The following is a 16145-nucleotide window of genomic DNA, read 5'->3' on the forward strand; positions in this document are numbered from 1 at the left end:
TTAAATATCAAACATAATTCTATTTCATTATTTTTCTATAATAACCATTTAAATTGTTATAAAATTTTAAGTAGTTATAAAGCATTTTGTTTAAATTTAAAGTTTTTATTGTTTGTATATTGTTTTTAAAGAAATTGTTTTGTAAGTTAATAAATATATTAAAAAAATTATTATAAAGTTCAGTGTTTAAATAATCTTTTTCTTTTTTTTTTTCTCTCAATGACATTTAAATAATGAATTATTCACTTTTTGAATAGAATAGTTACAAAATTTATTTTATTAATAAACTAAATAGTATAATTGTATTTCAACTAAAGAAGGAATTTTTATAAAGTCTTTTACTAAAAGATTATTCTTTATCAAACTTTTTTGAAGAAGATAATTCAGAAATGATGTTTGTTAAGTTTTCTAAAGAAAATAAAAATGAGTTAAATAAATATTAATAAAATTAATTTTAATTTTTCATAATCAAATGAGAATAATTAATTTTGTTTATTAGACTATATTTAGTCATATAAAAAGGGAAAAATAATTTCAAATCAAAAAAATAAAAAAAATAAAAATCGAAATAGAGTATTTATAGAACTTAATAAACATCATTAAAATGTTTAATACAATGACTACTGCAAGAAAACCAGAAAAAATAGTTGGAATTGATTGGGGAGACCAATTAATTAAAGTTTCATTTAATAATAAAAATACAGAAAATATAATGAATATGTATTTTGGAGTAACAGCAACTGATCAACCTCCAAGTGCAATAACATTAAGTAAAGGTAAACTTTATACACTTTTTAGTTCAACTGTTTGTTAAATTATAATTAATTAATATAATGTAATAATCAGTAGACTAATTCAGATACAATTTATAATTTTGTTAATTTATCTTATTCATATGATATGGATAAATTTAATGAATGTAAAAATGCTGTTATAAATCCTTTATTTGATAATGAACAAGTAGATTTTAAAGAATATGGAAAAATTTCACGTCAAGCTTTGTTTTCTATTTTTCTTGATTTTATTCAAAAACAAACAAATTGTGAAATTGCTTTTATTTCTATGAAAAATTATCATGGAGATAAATTTAAAACTGACTTAATTTGTGCTGCTAAAAACCTTGGTATTATTTGTTATTTAATCCCTTGTTATGCTGGTTCTATTGTTAGTTATATTAACAGTCATTATGATAATTCAGTATGTACACGAGCAATTCTAGACGTAGGATATTATCATACAAGTATTGTTATCTTTAATTCTTATTTAAATACAGCAGAAGTTCTTTCAAAACAATGTACAAATATTGGTGGTTATCGTTTTACTCAAAAATTAAGAGAATATATTATCTTTAAAGCAAATGAACAAGGTGTTTCTGAAAATCAAATTTCTTCTTCTTGTTTAAAAGAAAAAGTTTCAAGTTTACGTTCTTCTTTCTCTGAAAGAAAATTAGCTTCAATGGATATTATTCTTGATTGTAAAAATAATGAAGATATTAGAATTACTGCTACAAAAGATGAATTTGCTTCATTTACTCAAAAAGAATGTGAAGAATTATCTCAATTTATTAAAGACTCTATTTCCCGTTTTCAAAACTATCCTCATAGTCAGTACTTTAATCCTTCTCAAATAAAAGATTGTTCTTTATCATCTATTGAGGTTGTAGGAAAAGGATGGTTATTATGTTGTGTTAAAGATGCAATTTCTAGTGTTAGTAATATATCAACATCTCTTGACCCTTCTTTTTCTTCAGCATATGGTGCAGGTGTATTAGCAAATCAACTTATTGATCCTTCAAGGAAAATTCAATTTATTGATAACTCTTCAAATACAATTACTGATTGTTTATCAAAATCAGATAAAGAATTTGTATTGAGAATGGATACAGGAGATACAGCTATATCATCATCATATTATAATCCAAATGGTTCAATTGAACAACGATATATTATTAAATCTGAAGAAAACAAAAGTTTTACTTCTCAAAAATATGATGTGACCTTTTCTTTAAGTAAATCTCATGATCTCAAAAAGTTAAATGTTGAGAGAGAAGACACTATAAAACCTGATGAAGAAAAAGGACTTTCATTTAAAAGCTTTGAAGAGTATTATGAAAAAAATAGTGATTTAGTTTATGACTTATGCAAAAGAAAAACTAAATTATTACTAGCTGTTGCAAAAAAGAAAAAAAGTATGGAACTATCAAGAATAAAAGAAATCCAATCAAGTATTTTATCTATTAGATTAGAAGACCAAGATAAGTTAAAGGAAATTGAAAATGAATTAAAATAATTTTTTTTTTGAATATAAATTTAATTTTTCTTCTTTAATAAAAAAAAAGTCAATCAATTATCAGCTGAGTCTGTTGGATTTGTTCCATTTGGTTGAGGTTGTGGGATTATTGGATTCATTTGGGGTGGAGGACCTATTGGTGGTATCATTCCCATTGGTGGATACATTGGAATTCCAGGTGGAATTGCTCCTGGAATCATTGGTGGAACACCAGGAATAACTCCAGGAACAGGAATTTGTCCGGGTGGAACAACTCCCATTTGAGGATATAATGAAGGAATAGGAATACCACCCATCAATGGTTGAGTAATTCCAACACCTCTAGTTGGTGCAACTAAAGCTATCAATGAATATATTAGTATTAAATATAATAAAAATAAAATAAAACAAACATGGATTTGCTTGTGGACCAGCAGTAATAACTGAAGTATTTACAACGTTTGGAACAAAAGTTTGTTGTTTTCTTTTCTAAAATGAATAAGAAATATATATAATTTTATTATTATTATTTCAACAATAATATTTAACAAACAGGTGGTGGTGATAAAACAGTATATCCTTGAATACAATCACCTCGTAATAACATCATTCCTAAAGACCTTTCAATCTCTTTTTCTTCACGTGTTTTTTTATTAATAACTGTTCTTTTTTCAATAGTTTCAGATAAAATCATATTCATATATTTATCAAATGCTAAAAATTTACCAACAAAATTTCTTCCTTCAATGGTAGTAACTTTTATTGTATAATTAATATATTTTGATATTTTACTGCTTTTACATGCCATTTCAACTTAATTTCTTAATTATGTTTTTTATTTGAAGTTCTCTTTTTGTTTTTGTTTTTCTTTTTTTTTTTTTTTTTCTTTTAAAATAAAATCTTTAATCAATTAAAATTCTCTCTTTAATGAACTTAACTGAACTTGAAAACAAAAGGATTGAATTTATCAATTTGTTGAGAAAAGGTGGATTAGATTTTATTCATAACATTAAAATGCCACTACTAATGTTTGCTGATATTTTGACTCAAATAAAATTGGTAAATTCTCAAATCCAAATGAAATATTTCCAATTTATTTCTCAATTCGCTTTTTCTCTACCTATTATTCTTAGTCAACAAGAACAACAACTATTCGATATTAATATAATCTTTGATGGAATTGAATCAATTAATTCTCTCTCATTATTTAATAGCCTAAAAGTATTCACAAAACAATATATTAACGCTCTTCAATCAACTTCATGTGATAAAAAATATCTGAACGAATTCAATTTACTATTAATCCGCTCTGTATTTGATTTTCTTACTACTTTAAAAGATTCAATGGCAACTGTTTTCTTCATGTCAGTTTTAGATGAATCAGTTCTTCCAGATAATACAAATGAAAAGAATGAATTGTCTATTCACAACCAAACTCAATCTCTACATGACCTTAATATTAATTTAGATGACACTGATACTCCATGCGTGTCTCCACCACTTCCAGTGAATTCTTTTAGTAATGATAATTATAATGAAGAAGAAGAACATAATAAAGGTACTATATCAAATGAGAAAGATGAATCTCATTCTTCTATAAAAAGTCCAAAAAAACCTCAAATAGAATCTCAAGATACTTCTATTAAAAAAGAGATAAGAAAAAAAGAAAATCCTACTGATGTCTCTACTATTAAAAAAGATACAGATAAACTGTTTCAAGAAATTAATGACTTTTTTAAACAATCCAAAATTGAAACACCAAATGAAGAAGGGATAAAAGAAACTGTTCAATCACAAGAAGAAGATTTCAAACAGAAAGATAAATCAAATGAAATAAAAAAAGAAGAAAAGAAACCAATTATCCAACAAGAAGTAAACAAAGAAAAAAAACAACCACCCAAAGAAACAATTTTATCTGAAGAAAAGAAAATTATTATTGATCCATCAAAATATCAATTTATGGCAGAATATAATGGATTAATTTGTTTTGAATTTAATGGACAAATAAAAGAAGAAGATAAAAATGAACATTTAAAAAAGTATTACTTTGTTAAAGACTTAAATCAAAATCATTCATCAGTAGAACGTAGTTATAATATAATGACAAAATGTGCATATAAAGAGAAAGATGTTATAAAAGTAAAAAGTAATGTTTTTAGTTATAAAGATATTATTACTGATGATTATATTTTTAATGTAGAAAAAACATTATTAGAAAAAAGAGGAGTATTAGTAATCACAAAAACATTACCAATTTCTAAATCATTTAAAGGAAAATATTACCCTTATATCCTTGGAATTCGTAAAGATTTTCTTAAAAATACTTCTAATACTTCTATTAGTTTTCCTAATGAACCTATTATTATTCCTATTAGAATAAAAAGAAGTAAACCCAAATATTATTGTTTTTATTACAATGTTTATGAAAGAGGGAATATTGATGACATATTAATTATTGAAATAATTATTGAGTAAATAGTTTTTTTTTTGTTTTTTATTAATTTAATAATTTATTATAATTTTACTTAATTAAAATAGTAAAAGGTAATGGAGAAATAATAAATTTTTATTAAAATAAAAAAGATGTTTTGTACTGATTTTAAATTACTCTAAAAACATTATTTGTTTATTCTTCTTATGAGTAAAACAGGAAAAAGTCTTGAACAATATATCGCAGAAACTCCTTTAATTGAAATTAATGAACTTAAACAAAGAGCAGCAAATGGAATTCCTGAAAAACAAAGACCATTTGTATGGAAAGTGTTATGTGGATATTTACCAGAAAATGTATCTTTACATAGTTCTAAACAAAAGGTAAAAAGAAGAGAATATTGTAGGTTAGTTCAATACCATTTTCATATAACACAAAAAAATTATCCTAAAGCATGGAAAAGTGTAAAAGAACAAATTAAAAAAGATATTCCTAGGACATTTCTTAAACCATTTAAATTGTTTAAATGTAAAGAATTTGGTGATGTTATTGCTAGAATAGCAGTAGTTTGGTCTTTTGAACATGCAGATATCTTATTTTTTCAAGGATTATTAGATTGGGTTTCATTATTTTTTATTACTTATCTCTTCGAACATATCTCATTTAAAGATGCAATTGAAATAACTAATTTATCTTCTTTTACTCCTAAATGGATATTACAAGTAGAAACTGATTGTTATTATTCACTTTGTGCAACATTAGATAAATATAGAGATCTTCTTGTTTCTGATTTTGGACGAATTTTTAATGCAGTTAAAGTCCTTGAGAATATAGTTCAAAAATATGACCCAACCTTAAACCAATTTATTTTGGAATATCCAGAATTATATCTCACTTCTACCAGATCATTCATTTGTCCTTTCACTAGAAATTTTAACTTTCCACAAATGTATTATATTTTTGATGCAATGTTATCTACTGAAATGTTTTATAGTCATTTTTATTTCGTTGCTGGATTGTTTATTGAAAATGAAGAACATATAATGAAAGACTCTGACATTATTGAAGTAATGCAAGCAGTTCAATCTTTACCAACTAAAACTTGGGATTTACAAAAGATTAAAATTTATATCTCAAATGCTTTGATGATGTATCATAATGATATGCCTTCTAAATTAGAAATTTTTTTACCAATGCAAGACCCTATTCAGATACCTCCTTATCTAAAACACAAAGCTTCACAATTAACTCTTAAACAATTACCTTATTTAGATGAAATAACCCAAACACTTTTTAGGTATACTATTGCTTTAATTCTTATTAGATTCTTTATTAGCCTTATAACTGTTGTTATTGTCATACTTGCTCTTATTATTAAACACCAAACAAAATTATCTTTCAAGACTTTCTAATTACTTTACAACACATTTTTATTGCTTTTTTTTTTTTAATGACGGTTTTTTTTTAGAACAAATTAGATAGGATTTTTAAATTAATTATTGAGAAGAAATCCCGAAAAATAAAAGGAAATATAAGAAATTATAAGATCGAAGAAGATTATTGTCCAAAAACTAAAATAAATGAAGCTGTGAGGAAGTGTTTAGTTTGAGTAAGAATGAAATTTAAACTATTTTCATTTAACACATACTACAGAAAAAAAAACTGATTAATCAAATTAAAATGAGTTCACCTAAAAAGGTGTCAAGTAAAATTGCTCAACTTATTGGACAATATGAACAATTAGAAGCAAAAAAACAAGAAGAATTAGAAAGAGAACAAAAGGTAAAGTCACAAACACGGAACCATCCAAACCGAGTTGTTGTTAAACAGTCAACGCTAAAAATTCAAAGAAAGAAAAGCTCTAAATCTTCTTCAAGTAGTGAGGAAATAACAGCTTCTAAAACACCTCAAAAAACATTTAAACCAGCAAAACAACAAGGAAAAATTGCTATTCTTACTAAACAATTAGCTGGTGGATTTGACACTAAACAATCTAGTTTTGAAATAGAACAAAAAGAAATTGAAAAAAATACTACGTCTATTGAAGATGAATCAGTTAAAAGTCTTGATGATTCTAAACAATCACTTCCTGAAGTTAGTAAAGACAATGTTAATGAGTCTAGTTCTACTCTTACAAATGGAGAAAAAAAACTCTCAACTTCATTATGTAATGAACAAGATGAATTACAAAAGTCAAAATCATCCTCTTCAACTGATAACAAAAATGATAAAAGAGATGAAATTCATTTTGTGGATGTTTTACCCAAAAATGAAGAAAAAGAGATTTCTATGGAGATTGAATCTTCAAAAACAGAAGAAGAAAAGTCAAATTTACAAATTCCTTCATTAAATTTAAGTGAAGGTAAAGATAAGAATGAGTCTGTTGAGATTGCTAAAGTCTTAAAAAAGTCTAATTCTTCAAATAACTCTGGTGAAGAAGATAAACAAGATGAAGAAGTATCTTGTGAAAAATTTGATTCTCAAGAAGAAAAAAAAGAAGAAATGATTAAAGCTGAAGTGTCTCAAAATAAAGAAGTAAAGGATAAATCAACAACAACTCCCTCTTTAGAAGTTTCTGAACAAATTGAGCAAAAATTAAAGGAAAGTATTAGTCAAGAAGTAGTTACACAATCTGAAGAAGTTAAAGAGACATCACCTACAATAAAAGAGGATGATAGCTTGAGTGATGAAGAAAAAGAGGATGATAGCTTGAGTGATGAAGAAAAAGAGGTTCATGATAAAGAAACAGTATTACCAAATAATGGAGAAGAACCTAAAGAAGCATCAATTCATTCACAATCACCAATTGATTATTCAAATAATGAAATTGATACAAATAACAGTGTTGAGAAAGACCTTCAGGAAAAAACCTCTAAGCCTCATTCTGAAGAAGGTCATATTATTAAAGGTAATGTTTTAATAATAAGTGATGACGTTAAGCATACTAATTCAAGTGAGTTTAGTGAATCTTCACATGGTGGAGATTATAAAGATGTTATGGTTTGTGTTGGAGAAAATAAGAAAACTCCTTCAGGATCATCTTTGTCAAATGACCAAAAGGAAGAACCAATTACTAACATTAATGAATCAAATCAAGAAAATATAGTGGTTAATGGTATGGAATTTTCTATTAAAAATGAGAATAAAATTTCATCATCGTCAGCTAAATCCTCTTTATGTTCAGTTGAAGAAAGAGACAAAGAAGTTTATGTTAATATTGATGACCAGAAAGGTGCATCACCCACAATTAAAGAATATAGCTCTTCTGATTCTATGGATGAAGAAATGATAGGAACAGTTGTTGTTGGAGTTGTTAACGAGCTTGTTGAACAAATTCAAAATGAACCCAAAGAGGAGGTTAATCAACCAGTATTAGAATCATCTCCTTCCTTATCAGAAGGAAAGAAAGATGAAAAGTCAATAATTTCTTCAAATGGAGATGAAAAGGAAATACAACCACCAAATTTAGATGAACAGACAATTGCTTCGATTCAAGATTTAGTAACGAGTAAAATAGAAGCATGTCAAAAGAAAAACGAAACTGAAAATGCTGCAGAACTAGATTTATCAAATTCATCAATACCAGAGAAAGTTACAACTCAAAGTAACAGTAGCTCTGATGAGGGGATGGAAGTTCAACATGAATATGCTAATGTTATTGAAAATGAAGTAATTGAAACTATAAAAAGTAAAATTAAAGAAGAAAATGATAATGAGTTAACAAATGAAGAACAACAAAAACAAGAAGAAACAAAAATTAAATTTATTATAAAAGAAGTTACTTCAGAAACTCCTTCAAGTTCTGAAGAGGAGTCTACAGAGGTAACAGATAAAGAAGTAATAAGTGCAAGTGAAGAAAATAAAGAAGAAAATGCTACTAACCAAGTTATTCTCGAAGAACCAAAACAACAAGTTGATGAAGAACCAAAACAACAAGTTGATGAAGAACCAAAACAACAAGTTGATGAAGAACCAAAACAACAAGTTGATGAAGAACCAAAACAACAAGTTGATGAAGAACCAAAACAACAAGTTGATGAAGAACCAAAACAACAAGTTGATGAAGAACCAAAACAACAAGTTGATGAAGAACCAAAACAACAAGTTGATGAAGAACCAAAACAACAAGTTGATGAAGAACCAAAACAACAAGTTGATGAAGAACCAAAACAACAAGTTGATGAAGAACCAAAACAACAAGTTGATGAAGAACCAAATGTACGTGACATTCAAAACAATGAATTAATAACTAAAGAAAAGGAAATCCAACCAACAGACTCTTTAACACTTTCTAGTGAAGATAAAAAAGAATCAAAAGTTAATAATTTATCAGAACGTCCTTCTGAAAAAGGACGTCTTACCTATGAGCAAAAAGAAATAAATGAATTCTTCAATAAAATTGATGGAGAAGTTCAACTAATACCAGTTCAAAAGATTAAGTCTAAACCAGGAAAAAGAAAACAAATAACTAAAGAAGGATTTGCTTATCGTAAGACATTATCGTGTGAGACAGACCAATCACTCAATAAAGTTAGAAGTCAAGATTCTCCTTCAGGAGAAATGGTCCCACCAAAGAAAGTGCCTGTTGGAGGAGTATCTTTGTTTGGTGGATTTAATCCTGCGAAAGTTTCATTGAGAAAGACTAACTACCCAAAGGAAGAAAAGGAAAGTAGTATTCAAAATTCTGAATCAAATCCTCCACCAAGAAGTATTTCTGAAAACACAAGCCGTCCTGGAGTACCAGGAGGACAACCACTATTTGGAGGATTTAATCCTGCAACATTTAAATTAAAAAAGACTACAGTAAAGAAAGAAAACATACCAGAAAAGAAGTCACAAGAAGAAATTCCTGAATTTATGAAACTCAAATTAAAGAAAACAGAAAAGTGAAAAAGATGACTAATATATTTAAGATGTAGTAAGTACATTCATTGAATTTATTCATTAAAAAAGAAATTCCGTTAATGTTTGTTTTTTTTTGATTTTTAAAGAAGTGAGTATAGGAAAAAGGAGGAAAAGAAATTACTACAAATAATATAATAGTGAAAAGAACAAAAGTTAAAGAAATAATAATGGAAAAGAAGAAATAGTTTTGATAAAAGAAATGAGATAAATGGGGATATTTGTTGAAGAATAATAGAGTATAAAACAAGAAAAGTAAATTTAAAATAATAAAGGAAGGAAAAAAAAAGGAGAATAGAAATTTGAAAAAAAAGATAAATATAAATGATGGAAGAAAGATATATATTTCATGAAGTGAATGAGAAAGAGAAGTACATTTTAAAGTGATTATTTTCTATGCTTTTGAATGAAGAAAAAAAAATAAAAAAGAACAGTTGAAATAGATAGAGGAGAGACATTAATTAGAAAATCATTTTAATAATTTTTAATGAAAGTATTACCAGAATTTTTAAGTGAAGTATTAATTAAAGGAAGACATATTAAAGAAGTATTAATTGTAGTATGTGAAATGTAAGATACAGAATTAATGTTTAAGTGACTAAAATGTAATAAAAATTCAATTAAAAATAATAAAATAATTCTGATATTTATAAGTCTAACATTGTCACAAAGAAATAGTGATAGAACAATCAAAGATTTTTATAAATATTTATTCCTTATTTTAACTGAACAATTTGATGAAGTAGAAGAATTAAATAATTGTATCAAATCATTAATATTTCATTATGAATATTAGAAATAATAAATATCATTAATATAATAGTCATTTTCACCAATTTATTATAGTCTAAAGTTAAGAAGAATAAAATTTTATTTATTAAACAGAAAAGTATCGAAAAAAAAGGATTTTATTAATTAAAATAGTGAAAAAGAATATACTAATTGGTTTATTACTTTAATTTATTAATTATTTTATTATTTGAATGTTCTTTTAAAAGAGAAATATATTAAATGTTTTACGAATAGTTAGTTTTATTCTTGAATAAGTATTATTTAAATAGTTTCATGTGGGTCAAGAAAAAAAATATTAAAAATTCTGTTTGGTATGGCATCAGCTAGCTTAATACAACAAATTATTGAAATGATATATTTTTATGTTTGGTTGAATTGATTAATTATCCATTTGTTACTCCTTTCTTATAAATTCTTTATTCAATTATGATTATTCTAGAATGTACAGCAATTAAATAGTCTTTTTTTAAATTAAAAAAAAACATGATTTTGGTAATATATTAAATTCAATGTTAAAACACTTCAAAAGAAGTATCAAAATAAACTAATAGAATCATTTTTTTTTTTTGCTACATTATTTAATTTAACTTTTAATGAAGAAATAGTATTTGAGTTTCGATTCTTTAGAACCTGAGCAATAACTAAAAATAATAAAATCAAAAGAACCTAAGTTTATTGGTTTGGTTAATAATTAATTTATTTCTTATAAAACATAACGACTTCTGCTATAATGAATATATTACATCAACTAACTAAAAAATGACACTAAAAGTCTTCATATTGTTGTTGATTTTGTTCAAGACAGTAATTACAAATTAGAATAATTACTGACTTTAAATTAAAACAAGAATATGATTCAAAAGTCTCACTTGCTGGTTTTTATTTATTTATTAAAATTAATAGACTTGAATGGGTAAGACTAAAGATAATTTAAATAAAAGTTTCATAAAAAGTCTTGTTAAAAATAGTATTATTCAAAGAAAAAACTCCAATTTGAAGGAGCTAAGAAAGAAGAAAAACAACACATATTTAAGAAGAGAGTAAATAAAAAAGAAACGAACAAACTTCAAACAAAAAGAAATACTATGAGAAAAAATGATTGTAGAATTAAGTCAAAAAAGCAAAATGAAAGCACATTATTATGGAATTATTAGAAATAGAAAGAAGTTATGTTAATAGAATATAAGAATGTCTTGATACATTCTGTGTTTATTTAAAGAAATATATGAAATAATAAAACCTTAAAATTTCATTTGATTATTTATCATACATATATAAAATCAGTGTTAAGTTAATACAAGAGCTAAAAGAATGATATTAATGACTTTTGACTAATGAAAGTTACTGATATATTTAATTCTTTTTTTTTGAATTAAATAAAGTATAACACATTGTTACTATGGGTCAATTGTAACACACTCAATTGAAATCCATAGCGAAGAGATTAACCCTTCTTTTATCATAATGTGTAGATGAATTTAAAATATATTCAAATTAGTTCATTGAACCAGTCCAAAGATGTTTTTAATATATTTTATTGTTAAAATCATTGACCAAAACTACCTTTTATTTTACAAATGAATATGTTGAGTGCCAAAAAGTAAATGAACACTTCAAAGAAATCACTAAAAGAATTGATGAAAAGAAGAATAGTTTCTTCTATTACTCATCCTATTAATCCATGAACATTTGTTTATGAAAGATTTATCACCTTTAAAGAGAGAATTAGAAAGAGCCATACTACAACATTATTTGTAAGGTTCTATTGTTTTTGGTTAAAAGAAAGGTTTATTATAATTTGAGTATGAATGTAAGAAAAAAGAATTTGTTCTTCAAACAAAATAGAAAAATGAGAAATATTTTTTATTCCTTTTAGTCTATTGAAACGCAATACTTCTTTTGGTTTTTTTTCCCTCCTGAAATTAATTTCATTTGAAGGAAAAATAAATTCGATGAAATAACTAAAAAGAATAAAAATTGCGTTATATAAAACGATAATTAAAGTATTTTTTAGTTTCAAATATTGTTTTTGTTGTTCAATAACGTCTGAATATATTAATAAAATTTCATAAACAAAATAGCAGCCAAAGACAAACAAATACCTACAAATAGAAAATCATTTGAATAAAGACATAATAAATATAATACGATAATCAGTCATAAAATAACTAAAAATAAAGAATGCTAAAAATAAACATCAAAAAAAAAGAAGAAAAACTTGAAACTTACTAAAAGATTATGTTCAACCGAAAAAGCAAAAAAGAAAAGAAAGATAAGAGTCAAATTGAAGAACAAATACAAAAAACTATTATCCTTGAAGAAGAATTAAATCAAACAAAAAAAGAATTAGATGAAAGTAATAAAGCTGTTGCGTTGTTGTCTTCAAGAGTTGTTAGATTAGAAAATGAGTATAAACAATTACATACGATCATTGACCAAATTAAAAGTACTGGAATTTTAGAAAAAAAAATTGAATTAGAACCAGCTGATGTTGTTCTAAGTAAAAATTTCTATGATGAATATATTAATCAATTATCTGAATGGTGTGGAATGAAAAATCATGAAACACTTTATGATAGTGATGAAGATGGACTTACTGCTCGTGCATTTAATTATAAGACATGTGGTCAAATTCATACAATGACTATTGTTCAAACAACTGATGGATGTATTTTTGGTAGTTACAATTCTATTGAAATTCCCGACTCAAAAGAAAAAGGGTATGGGTTTTATATGACTAAAGACGATGGATTCTTTTGTTTTATTCTCAAGAGTCCATTAATTAAAAAACCAATTAAAGTTGTTAGAAAAGATCCATTTTATTCAACTAAAGTATATTCTTGTGATAATGATAAATGGATTACTGGTATTCATTGTGGTTATTATCTTGGTATTGAAGATTCTTCTTTTGTTTCAGGAAAATTCTCAATGTACTACAATATTGAGATGGAGAATGCAGTTAATATTTTCTCTGGAAATCATTTTCCAGACACTTTCTCAGTATTTAAAGTTGTTGTATTAAAATGGAGTCCAGAATAATCATGAATTACTTCATTTCAAGACCATAAAATTGATTATCATCTTTTTCTAAGCTATTTCTTTAGTTCTGTTCTTCCTTTTTAATTTTTATAGTACAGTTAGCTTGTCATCATTAATACCATTAATGAAAAGAAGAACTTGCTTTGAGAATAACAATTACTAAAAGGCTCTTTTTTGGTTTTAGTTATAGAATCTTTTAAGACTTCTATTTGGTAATTCAGTAATATTTCTTTCTCTTATTAGTAATGTTTTTAATGTGAGCTAATCTTCTACACTGCTTTTGATTCATAATTGTTAAAATAAAACTTACTTTTAATATAACTTTTAGTGGATTTGCTCAACTTATAAAGTATAGAATAAACTTTATTGATCTTGTCTTTGTTAATTCATCTGATACTAACAAAAGTCATAGAAATTATGATAACCCAATGCACAAACTAATTATCTAATACGGAGAAAATATCATGAGTTATATAAAAGTTTGAGAGTGTTATTTAATATCATTAAACTAGAAATGTAAAAAAAGAAGAACATTTGTAAATAAAAAATAATTTATTATAATTAGATATTAACTTATATTTGTAATCTAAGACTTTGAAAACTTTGTTCTTTATCTTTCTTTTGGTTGATAAACTATTGTTCATATATTTATTATCTTATTTTTTTAATTAAATGTTTGGTTCTTTGAAATAAAAAATTTTTTTATGGTTATATATGAACTTTTTAATTCTTATTATAAAATAGTCTTTTGAAATACAATGTAACTTTTTTGTCAATAAGCCATAATTAATATTTTTTATGAATTATTTTATTTGATGTAAATTTTTATTTATTTTAAAATACTTTTTAACCTTACTATTCATATTAATAGAAATACTTTGTTCCTAATATTTTCTTTTATCTAACAGATCGTTATTAGAAGATATTCACAACTTAACTATTAGATATTATGTTTATTAAAGTTATCGAAGAGAATTGTTAGTGTTTTAGATTCTAGTTTTGACCTTTTTGAAGAAAAGAATTGTTCAGAATATAGAGTTGATAAGAGTTAAAACAATTTTGTTTGTTGAACGATTAATACAAAAGATATTCTTTGTAATAAATTACATTTAATTGAAACAATTCTATATTTTTAAAATACAAACCAAAAAGGATATTTAATTCTTTGTATGAACAAACATTTGGTAGCTATTTTAATAAAATAATATAAAAAAATTAAAGACATAAGATATTGAATGTATTGAATTATATTAGTTGTTTTGTTAAAAACTGAGTAGTATACGAGCAAAATTTTAATGAAATATTCATAATATGGTTGATTTTTTTTTTGAACTTTGTTAACAAACATATAATAGAATTAGAATTTAAATAAGTCAATGATAAAATGACTAAACTTAAAAAACCTTTTTCTATTAGTTTAATAAATAAATAACAACATATCATTTTCTTATTATCAATTTCTACTTTTATTTATTACCAGATGATTTTCTTTTAAATACTATTACACTAATAAAAAGAAATTATTCATAGCTCTAAAATTATTTTTGAGTATATTTTATTAACAAGTAACATAATATATTTATACTAGTTATAAGAATTATAAAAATTTTACTACTTATATTTTTGATTTGTCTATGTAATTAATTAGATTAATTTTTAATAAGTACTTGGTTATATCTTTAAAAATATTTCATTTCTTACTTGAAACTTTGAAAGAGTTAGAAAGAACTTGGCTCTTTGAATAAAATGTTCTTTTAAACTCTTAAATAATTTACTAATATCATTAATTAAACACTATGAATTATACAATGGTTCTTCTATTCTATATTTATGTTTTATTGGTACTTTTTTCAAAAAAAAAATAACTACAGAGTATCTTAATTTCAATGTATTTTCTTTGAATATTTTAAAATATATCCTGTCTGACAGAAAAGTATTTGGTTTGCAGCAATTTCTCTGGAATGTACTTTTCTTTATAATATACTTGAAACAAGAAATATATTCAACATACAAATGAAAACCTAACTCATTTCAATATGCTAACCATCACAGGTTAAAGTAAAGAAAAAGATTCAATTTAAAATAAAATAGTGTTATGTTTCATTGTGGATTAAAAGAGTGAAACTGATTAAATAATGAGAAAAATAGGAATAAAGAAAATGTAAATCAATGAAAGTAATAAGAAGAGAATGTCAAAAGAAGAAAGATTATAAGTAATTGAAATTATTAAAGAAGGATAGAGAAAAGAAAAAAAGATTGAGAGAGTTAAAGAGAATAAAAGAATCAATAACGAGATAAATAAGAATAAAAGAAGATAAAAGAGAAAAAGAAATAAAAAGACATAAAAAGAAATATTTAAGAAGAATAGAATCTACAAAATTTAGAGTCATTTGAATAAACTTTTTCAAAATAAGAGTTTTGGTTTTGTGTTACTTTTGAACAATTCAATGAGAAAAATAATATTCTAAAATGAAGTAATTATATCATGAATTGAACTTTGAATCATTTAAAGAAAAAAAAAAGAAAAAAGAAGATAGAATAATGAAGAGAAGAATTAAATAAAAGAAATAGGAATGATGGAAGATAGAAAGATTGAAGAAAAAGAAATAAGAAAAATAAAAAAGAAGAAAGAAATAAAAAAAAGAAAAACTATAAAATATAAATAATGATAATTCTGTTTTTATTCATCGGATTATCTGTTGGAGTAGATTTT

General features: G+C 24.5%; 6 protein-coding genes across 6 annotated transcripts; 5 read left to right on the forward strand and 1 right to left on the reverse strand.

Moving 5' to 3' along the window:
- Nucleotides 1–604: 604 nt before the first annotated feature.
- Nucleotides 605–3097, forward strand: EHI_060390 (uncharacterized protein; the record flags this gene model as incomplete). Its single annotated transcript, XM_648148.2, has 3 exons — nt 605–805; nt 850–2740; nt 2824–3097. 2 exons carry the CDS (start codon nt 605–607, stop codon nt 2287–2289), a joined length of 1641 nt encoding a protein of 546 aa, XP_653240.1. The 3' UTR covers nt 2290–2740; nt 2824–3097.
- EHI_060400 (small nuclear ribonucleoprotein F, putative) lies at nt 2323–3087 on the reverse strand. The gene is made up of 3 exons (XM_648147.2): nt 2822–3087; nt 2682–2757; nt 2323–2629 (listed from the first exon to the last, which is right to left on the reverse strand). Exons 1-3 carry the CDS (start codon nt 3074–3076, stop codon nt 2343–2345), a joined length of 618 nt encoding a protein of 205 aa, XP_653239.1. The 5' UTR covers nt 3077–3087; the 3' UTR covers nt 2323–2342.
- A 185-nt stretch (nt 3098–3282) lies between the features above and the next one.
- EHI_060410 (uncharacterized protein) lies at nt 3283–4743 on the forward strand (the record flags this gene model as incomplete). The annotated part of the gene is made up of 1 exon (XM_648146.2): nt 3283–4743. The coding sequence occupies one exon, from the start codon at nt 3283–3285 to the stop codon at nt 4741–4743; it is 1461 nt and encodes a 486-aa protein (XP_653238.2).
- Nucleotides 4744–4905: 162 nt separating this feature from the next.
- Nucleotides 4906–6111, forward strand: EHI_060420 (Rab GTPase activating protein, putative; the record flags this gene model as incomplete). Its single annotated transcript, XM_648145.1, has 1 exon — nt 4906–6111. The coding sequence occupies one exon, from the start codon at nt 4906–4908 to the stop codon at nt 6109–6111; it is 1206 nt and encodes a 401-aa protein (XP_653237.1).
- Nucleotides 6112–6379: 268 nt separating this feature from the next.
- EHI_060430 (Uro-adherence factor A precursor, putative) lies at nt 6380–9589 on the forward strand (the record flags this gene model as incomplete). The annotated part of the gene is made up of 1 exon (XM_648144.1): nt 6380–9589. The coding sequence occupies one exon, from the start codon at nt 6380–6382 to the stop codon at nt 9587–9589; it is 3210 nt and encodes a 1069-aa protein (XP_653236.1).
- A 3042-nt stretch (nt 9590–12631) lies between these two features.
- On the forward strand, nt 12632–13484 carry EHI_060440 (uncharacterized protein; the record flags this gene model as incomplete). The annotated part of the gene is made up of 1 exon (XM_001913880.1): nt 12632–13484. The coding sequence occupies one exon, from the start codon at nt 12632–12634 to the stop codon at nt 13430–13432; it is 801 nt and encodes a 266-aa protein (XP_001913915.1). The 3' UTR covers nt 13433–13484.
- Between the last annotated feature and the right edge of the window lie 2661 nt (nt 13485–16145).

Source organism: Entamoeba histolytica, genomic scaffold (genome assembly GCF_000208925.1).
Source record: "Entamoeba histolytica HM-1:IMSS scf_1104750517173 genomic scaffold, whole genome shotgun sequence".
Classification (NCBI taxonomy): Eukaryota; Evosea; order Mastigamoebida; family Endamoebidae; genus Entamoeba; species Entamoeba histolytica.

What these genes read in the sequence shown, in the direction of transcription:
- EHI_060400 (XM_648147.2), bottom strand. Translation starts at nt 3,076, where the DNA reads ATGGCATGTAAAAGCAGTAAAATATCAAAATATATTAATTATACAATA. An exon ending in CTGTTTTATCACCACCACCT is followed by an intron (nt 2,758 to 2,821) that starts GTTTGTTAAATA and finishes TATTCATTTTAG; the next exon opens with AAAAGAAAACAACAAACTTT. An exon ending in TGGTCCACAAGCAAATCCAT is followed by an intron (nt 2,630 to 2,681) that starts GTTTGTTTTATT and finishes ATTCATTGATAG; the next exon opens with CTTTAGTTGCACCAACTAGA.